General features: G+C 34.1%; 1 protein-coding gene across 1 annotated transcript in view; it reads right to left on the reverse strand.

The window, feature by feature from the left end:
• The window catches only part of LOC110110900 (protein DEFECTIVE IN MERISTEM SILENCING 3), a 9,483-nt gene extending 3,227 nt beyond the window's left edge, over positions 1 to 6,256 (reverse strand). Inside the window, exons 1-8 of the mRNA XM_020842555.2 lie at positions 6,148 to 6,256; positions 5,483 to 5,556; positions 5,122 to 5,388; positions 4,846 to 5,049; positions 4,583 to 4,717; positions 4,035 to 4,149; positions 2,918 to 3,134; positions 2,610 to 2,801 (exon numbers count right to left, since the gene is read on the reverse strand). Coding sequence (XP_020698214.2) covers positions 2,610 to 2,801; positions 2,918 to 3,134; positions 4,035 to 4,149; positions 4,583 to 4,717; positions 4,846 to 5,049; positions 5,122 to 5,388; positions 5,483 to 5,539 — 1,187 coding nt within the window. The 5' untranslated portion in view covers positions 5,540 to 5,556; positions 6,148 to 6,256. The remainder of the gene's footprint in view (positions 1 to 2,609; positions 2,802 to 2,917; positions 3,135 to 4,034; positions 4,150 to 4,582; positions 4,718 to 4,845; positions 5,050 to 5,121; positions 5,389 to 5,482; positions 5,557 to 6,147) is intronic.
• Positions 6,257 to 8,614: the final 2,358 nt, after the last annotated feature.

Here is an 8,614-nt window from a genome sequence, read left to right on the forward strand (position 1 = left end):
AATATATATATATATATATATATTGTTATGAATCTTGAGATGGAGAAGAAGCTCCTTGAGCTTCTTGAAAGAGAGAGTAGGGAGGGAAGAGGGAAAAGAGGGAGAGAGCGATTACAGGAAACTTCCATGCTCATTTTCCCTATGCCCCAAGCCCCACGCGTCCGGCCTGTGCCCCGCGTTTTCCCACACCTGCGCGACTGCCTGGCATTAGCGCATCACCAACAAGTACCTCGCGGGTCCGCTCGCACCATTCGCACAGTGCCCACCTGCGCAGATCATGAAGCCGTTCGGGACCCCTGATGCTGCGTGTACCGCATGAGTCGCATGACCTCCTGTCGCTCGTTTCTTGGACAAGAACCTTTCTCCTTCGAGATCGCCTCCACCAGTCTTTGATACCACATATTACGAAATATTGGGAGGAATAAGAAGCTCCTTGAGCTTCTTGGAAGAGGGAGATAGGGAGGGAATAGAGGGAGAGAGTGATTTATAGGAAATTTCCTTTATTCCTTGGCATCTAATCACTATTACAACATCTTATATTTATAGAAAAATGAACCTACTAAGACAACAAGATCCTCAGGAACAACTAATCTAAAACAGGACCAATCTTAACATATTTGATGCTAATTTATTTATATGATTATTGATGAATAGATTTTTAACTAACATCAATCACTAGAAGGTGGTAATCTTGAAACCAAACAACTCACACATGGGGTTGTTTTCTGTTGCCATCCAAGCCATGGAATCTGTTGGAGGCATGTTTTGATTACTGGATCAAGGCAAGCTTTACGGAATCATGATAGATTTTTGAAGGATTTCTGGTGTAGAGACTTACCGGTTAATACATTTCTAGCGGGTTTGACGGCTTCTGTGAGGGAGATTTGCGATTTCTTTTAGTCTTGGTTCTTGCATCATTTGCAGGCTATGTTGCACCGATACGGATACGACGACACAGATACGACACGATACGGATACGGGACACTTCAATTCTTAAAAATACAGGATACGGGTACGGCGCGGACACGACATCATAATTTATAAATCATACATAAAAATTAAGAAAGCAATCAAAGCATAATATTTGAAATTACAAACAAAAATGACAACAACATCATTTGTAGCCTTGTAGCTTATAATATCAAAATATAAGTAAGCATTAAATGTCTAGTACAACAACAAAAGCATAAACATAAATTGTCTAACACATAAAGTTTCAACTATTCAATTGAAGGAATGATATGATTAGCTTCTTCAATGGTTTGTCTTTGAACTTCTATATCATCTTCAATAAATATCATAGCTTTTAATTCAGGCTCATCAAGTGAAAGATTAGTAATTTCTAATATTCTCATATCATCAAGAGACTCAAATCCATCTCGGAAATGAGAGAACTTTGCTCGCAGCCGCGGAAGTAAATACGACGCATCTTTTTTTCGAATTTCTTTTTGTTTTTCAACGGACACGTGTATCGGATCCGCATGTCCTTTTGAAATTAAATAGTATTTGAACTGGATACGTCTTTGGCGTATCCGACACGTATCGGTGGAGTATCGGAGGCGTATCCTTGTATCGATGTATCGGATACAGCACGCCTTCATAAATAGGTGTATCGGTGCAACATAGTTTGCAGGATGATAGGAAAGACTTGAATTTGCAAGTAACCCAAAGGGAAATACTTGAGTTCGAAAGCAAACCTATCTCTAATTGGTGAAAACAGTGAGAGTAATGCAAAATTTGGGCGAAAAAAGCCCCAAAACGGTAGATTGCGAGAAGAGAAACAAAGCCAAAACAAATACAAAGCAACTTGATCATCGATTCAAGAGGAGGATCGTTCTCTCCCAATCTCTAGACAAGGTGCCTAGAGCTCAAGACGCCAAAGAAACTTCAAGAGAAAACAAATCAAAGCATAAAACCTAACCATAGAATAAATTCTCCTATTAATACAATTAGTTTCCTAATTCAAATCTCTCTCATTCAAAAATTTCCTCTCTCCCTAGCCGTCCAACCCTCCTTCCTCAATTGTTCCAAGTGGGCCCCACACGTGGGCGGCAAAACAAAGGGGGCAGACCCCTTGTTCAGCCTCCTGTAGCATTGAGCCGGCCGTTGGGCCGGCTCCTGGGCCAGTTCAGAGTGAACCGGCCTATCACAGGATTTATTTGGGCCAATTCTTTTATTTTATTTTAGTTAATTGGAAAATATAAGGAGATTTTATGATTGTAAATAAAGTTCTGAAGCATGTACAAAATACATATACTTTAATTATAACTACTGCTCTAGTTGAATGTGTTGTTTCTTGTACTTCTAGGAGTTATGTCCTTAATCAAGTGGGAGACGTAGGAATGGATTTATCGTTGACATCTATACCTACTTTTACAAGTGAATGGCTAGGTTTTCAACTTTTCATAAACTTCTTTCCTTTTATTATTTTTTTCCTCTAAATATTATAATACGAATTATGTTGTATGTAATGAATAAAAGACATTGACAAATTTTTCCTACGTGAAGTACAACGAAGATTAAGTACGAATTATGTTGTATGTAATGAATAAAAGACATTGACATCAAATGAGAGAAAATAATTTTGAATCAACAGTTCTATAAACTACCTTATCTCTTCCAAGCAAATGACATTGAACCGCCTCTGTATTCTAATTCCTACTGCAGCAGCTGCTGCATGCAGAGCACAATTATGGTTGACTGCTCCATCTTCACTATGCTTCTCTAATTCTCTAGCAGTTTCATACGATTTGCAGACAATTGCTAGCATGTAGCTTTCACCTAAATACTCTGCCAATATACTGTCAACACAAGAAAAATAATAATTAATAAATAAGAATGTGAACTAGGTTTATGCACAATATTATTTTCATGAAGAAAATTTGAAAGCTTAAATTTAAGGTTCACAAATTTTTACCTGCTAAGTTTATAATCACTAACTATACCAAGAAGAGCAACAACACCAATAATATCATCCACGTAGTCAAATTGCGGTCCCTCTATAGTATTGGCATAAAAAAGGTGAAAAAAAGCAGCAGCCGCAGTGTTTCCTTGTTCTTCTACTTGTTTTCTTACATGCTCTTTAGTGTTAACTAACAAGTGAATTTGGCTCAATTGTTGTTGATCTACAAAAACTGCAAATCATATTACAAATAAAACTTAGATGAATTTATATGGCTAATTAAAATTTAAAAGGGCTTGTTTGAGAAAATGTTAATGATGACTTTGATCGCTTAAAATCAATTAAACTATGAGTAAAAAAATTAGGTATATGAACAAAATATAGTGTAATCTTTATCAAGTCTTCATAACAAATGTATCTCAATATGTAGACTATCAAAACAAAAAAATGACAAATTAAATCAACTCTGCAGCATCGTCTGTATCTAGACACCATTTTTCTACTCACAAAGGCATGAGTATGTTTAGATTGATGTCTCTCAATGATGTATTTAGGTACAACGATGGCTCAAATTATCTTTAATAGAAAAATCATAGGGAATTACTTGTTTATATAATTATAGTGAAATTAAAGGGAAAAAAAAAAGAATCAATTGCATAATTTATTACCAATTTGGGGATATTCAAAATCAGCAAACAGAAATTTAGGTGACGACGAAGATCACAAGTACATTGTTATACAGAACAGAATAATTTTGTTCTCAGAGCTTTCATATGAGCTCACACCTCCAACTTTACCTTAAAAGAAGCTGCTTTGTTAACGGTACAAGCATAAGTGAAAAGAAAAATGCTTGAATAGATTGAAAAAATATCAAATATAACTAAAGGAAACAGCTGTTTTTGTGCACCAAGCAACCACGCACTTCTCTAGTCCCTAGCATACAAATTCAAGTAAAACTAATAATAATACGTGCATATTTTATTCACCCACTCAAATTTCGTAGTAGATGAAATTATTAAAAGATGTAATTTATTAAAGCACCTCACTATTACAAGAAGCAAAAATAATAATAATGTCACAAGCACTTCAGTCAAATATATGCTCAGAAAGAGTTTAGGCTGAACTGTAGAACCTTTGAGCTCAAGAATTTCTTCTACAATCCTCTCCCTTTGATAATTGAGTATTTTTAGGTTTCTCTCAAGCTGCCCAACCTGATATCCAAGTTCAGCAGCTTCATCGTCCAGTTTCTAAGAGAGAAAAGTATGGGACATAAACAGAACATTTCTAGTAATAGTCAAAGGAACCTTACAAGGATGATGCGCCGGTTAAGAAGAAAAAATTTGGATTTCAAAAGAAAATATGATTTGTCATCATAAAATTTTCTCATAGAAGATCACCTTATACAGAAAACTGAGATAACTCTCATGTAGCACAAATAAGTAAAGAAAACTTTCGCGCTTAACAAGAACAAGGTACCATTAAGAAGGAAGTTACTAAAGGAATATCCATGAGCTAAGTCTGTACATATGTTGATAAATAGCCCACTAAAGAACTCAAATATGAGCTAGTTTGCTAACATCAATTACCCTTAAGAAGAATCCAAGAAATGCTTGATAAAAAAGAAGTCCACAACTGAAGCATTCGGTGCTGGAAAATATAGAACATTCTGATATTCATTACCAAAAAAATAAGAATCCAATGATAGCCTCTCTTCATATAATCAGCAAATTTGCCTCCAGAATCTACCAATCCTTCGTACTCCAGACGAATGGATTGTTGCCAAGGATCAAGATAATGAGCGCTTATAAAATGAACCTAAGGATCCAAAAGTACCATATGCTTATTATAAAATATATTAGCCGTGCTGAATCTCTTTTCCTTGATATCTAAATGTAAGATACAGCATTTTTAGAGCAATAACGAGAGCATTTGTGCGTTTATAACAAAATTCTAATAAACAAGAACAGCATTATTGCACTTACCGCTGTATAATCAACAAATGATTTCAATATGCATATCAGACTTGGGGAGCACAGAGAATGATCTTGACTTTCAGATAGCCCTTCATTGGATGGAACTGGAGGATTTCTATCAACTAGTTCAATTGATGTGGCAATGTTCAATTTGGGTTCTTGCACAACATTGACCTGTATTATGAGAACTCAACAATGGAAAAGACAGTGAAAAAGCAATTAAATGGGATAGATGTGGATTAAAACCTTAATGATTGTGTGTAGATCAGGGTAATTGGAGTGGGATGCTGAAAAAATGAAGATTTTTGGTTCGCTTGGAACTTGGACCACAGGAACAGTACAAAGGCCTTTATCAAACATGTACATAATCTTATCAGCTTTTTCCCCTGACAATGCTGAAATGGATAGTGCATGGTGCTTTCCATGAATTGTGTGATCTATTTCACCTTCAGAATCAAATACTCCAAAAACAATATTCTCCAAACAAGATCCTACCAGACAACTTTCAGGCAGCTGTAGGAAAACATATGCAAGAAATATTTGGCAAAACTGTATTATCATCATAAAATAGATCGGACCTCATGAAAGATCTGCATAAAAAACTTACTCTAGATAAAACTCTTAACTCCCGCCTTTTAACTCTAAAACTTTTTTCGAAAGCCATTCTCTCACCAATGCGCACTACAAAATACAGGATGGGTTTAGTGGTATTAGTGTGTGTTTGTATTATTTATTAGTTTGTTTATTTATGTCACTTGTAGCACAGCCATGAACTGCATACGTTATCCTCGTTGATAATTTCTCATGCACCAGGCTTCATAAAGTAAAAAAAAAAATGCAGATATTCCAAGTCTCATTGTGTCATTGCAGCACAAAAATGGCGCTGAAAACTACAGGAAGCAGAAAGAAATGTCGGCAAATGTCCTCAGAAGATTTTCACAACTAAGATTACTCAAAAGTCGAAATGCAAATAAAAAAACATGAGAACGAATTTTTCCTTCAGCTAATAAACCACAATGGAACAAAGATATCAGATAGATCCTACAAACTAATGAGATTCCTCAGAACTACAAACACCGCAATACCAACATTCCAACTAGATTAAATGCTCAATTATAACAATATTAAGCAAATGTGGTATTATAATAGCCCCAAAAGCACTGCAAAACAATAAAAATATATCCTAACTCGCCTAATGACCAACGATGTCAAGAGAAGCTCTCAAAGAGAGAGAGAGAGAGAGAGAGAGAGAGAGAGAGAGAGAGAGAGTACCAATAGATGCTAGAAGCTAAAAACAGAAGCCGCCGAGAAAAGGTGAACTGAAACGGCGAAAGAACATCGGAGAAACCAGAAGACCTCACCGGCGATGACAGGAGCGTCCAGAAGCCGAAAGCCGCGAAGTGATGGTTGAAGTACAGTTCTTAGCCTATATAGAAGTCCCCTGTCCAATTATGTTGGACTTGAGGCATATAAGTTTTAACCTACACCTCAAATAACTATAAAGTCGTACGCGTCTGTTCCACTACCACGTAGAATCTTTGCCGTTTATTGCATAGGAGTATTTTAGTTAAATTGCACCGCAAAGGATTGGAATATATATTATAAGCAGTTTTTTTTTTCACTTTACTTTTCAGTTTTCATTGTTGTTTCTTTTTTTAGAATAAAACTATAATATTATATATCATAATAAAGTATGAATATTTACTTTTCTGCAAGGTGATACATAAACTTTTATATATTTAACCTTCTTAGATTTTTTTAGAACTATAAAAGTAATTTATTCCTATGAAAGTTTTTAGACGTATGAGATTTTTTTTTTTTTTTTGGAAAAATATGAGATTTTTTTTTACTCAAAGAAACACAAATTTTTTTAGGCTTTTAGCTTTATCAAATTTTTGGGTAATTAAAAAAAATATGTACCTTATAAGGATTAACCCTCCAAATTTTTTAGAGAATAAAAAATATATATCTTTTTTAGGCTTTTAAATCTTCTGAATTTTCAATATTTTTAGGATTTTTATCTTTGGAGACTTTTGGATAATAAAAAAATCTATAATTTTGACTACTGTGATATTTAGATGAGTAAAGAGAGAATTTTTAAATCATTTGCTCTCGTGGAGTCTTCCTAGTGATAATCAAATCCACCAAAAGCTGCCTACCAAGACCACCTTCTAGAGATTATGAGCGGAAGTAATGCCCATCACTTGCCCTCATGAGATCTTTCTAATAAGGAACATGGTTATATTAGTTTTCCAATGAGGATATCTTCTTGGTGTGCCTTTTGGAATATTTTTTATATTTAATGTTATTTATAAAATTAAAATTTATTTGACAATTTAAATAAAAAGCTTACTTGGGTTCATCCACAAGTGTTTTTTAATTTATGATGGGAAAACTCCATTATACATGAATGGTGTTCTTGTTGTTCAGACTCATCTAAGAGTTGTAGAATTTAAATGTGAAGTTCTTCCATCTAACACATATGATCCTCCAAAGCGAGTTCGGCCTCCACCACCTATATTTTGTTATTGATGATTGAGAGATTAATTGTGAGCCATTGAATAAAAGTTTTTATAGTATGTTGAGAATATATTTTACAGACGGTGTCAAACTATTATGATACGGAACATGATAGTACCGGAGGCCCTACCGGGCAACTTATCCTTTATAACAAACTTTGGCACTAGCCACAACCTTAGTTCCTATTTTCTGCATTATAGTACTGATAACACTTTTATTTTGTTATGATCTTTTTAGTACAGCTCAGAGAAGATACATATAGAGGAAAGAAAAAGAATTGTGGATAGTTTTTTACAATTGAAGCAATCTACAGAAACCTCATCTATCTCTCCCTCTGTTTTTCTCTCTTGTTCTTCTCTTGTTCTCTACTAACGTTCTTTCCAAGTTTCAGTTGTCGGCCTTCGTTGCATCCGCTCCAGTCACCAATCTTCGCTGCATCATATTACATGTCATAAAATTTATGGCGACTAAATATGTGTTTTATTATGATGGGAATATTTCCCACAAACAACCAAAAAAGTGTTATATGGTGTTATATGTTAAAGATTTGCAATAGTAAAGTATGTGTTTGATACGTTAAGTTTGTATGAAAATCTAGCAAGTACAAATGTGAGATATTATAATTTTTTTTTTTTTGTGGGAAATCCAAAAAAGAGAAATAATCATGGGGTCAGATCTATTTGAATGAATCTAATAAATAATAGAAGATACAATAATCTTCCCTTGTTTGCAATTGAAGATTATGAGATTAAACATAATTGAAAATAATGATTTGATTTTCATTATAAAGATTACATTAATCAGGTGCTGACTAGTGGAAATTAAAGCTCAACATCAATATTGTATGTTAGTAGTAAAATAATAATAATTGGATGATGAGAGTCTGACAATGGTGGTAGCGGTTGCTAATTATGATTATCAATAGTGATTGTTGAAAATGGAAATGGAGTTCATTAGCTATTTCAACTCTCGAACCTCCTATCATATAGAAAATGACGCACTATTTATAACATATTTTATAGCATGTAACTTTAATTAACCTAAATAAATTGATAATTATCAATTTCTTGGTAATTATGTAATGATTAATTATTTCAGTCTTAAATATATAATTAATACTAATAAATATTAATGAATCCACTTAACACTTAAATTAATCTTTAATTATCTTAAATTACTAATTTTTTTACCCCAATAATAACAAACATTTACCCCACTA

Source organism: Dendrobium catenatum, unplaced genomic scaffold (genome assembly GCF_001605985.2).
Source record: "Dendrobium catenatum unplaced genomic scaffold, ASM160598v2 fragScaff_scaffold_743, whole genome shotgun sequence".
In the NCBI taxonomy this organism is placed as follows: Eukaryota; Viridiplantae; Streptophyta; class Magnoliopsida; order Asparagales; family Orchidaceae; genus Dendrobium; species Dendrobium catenatum.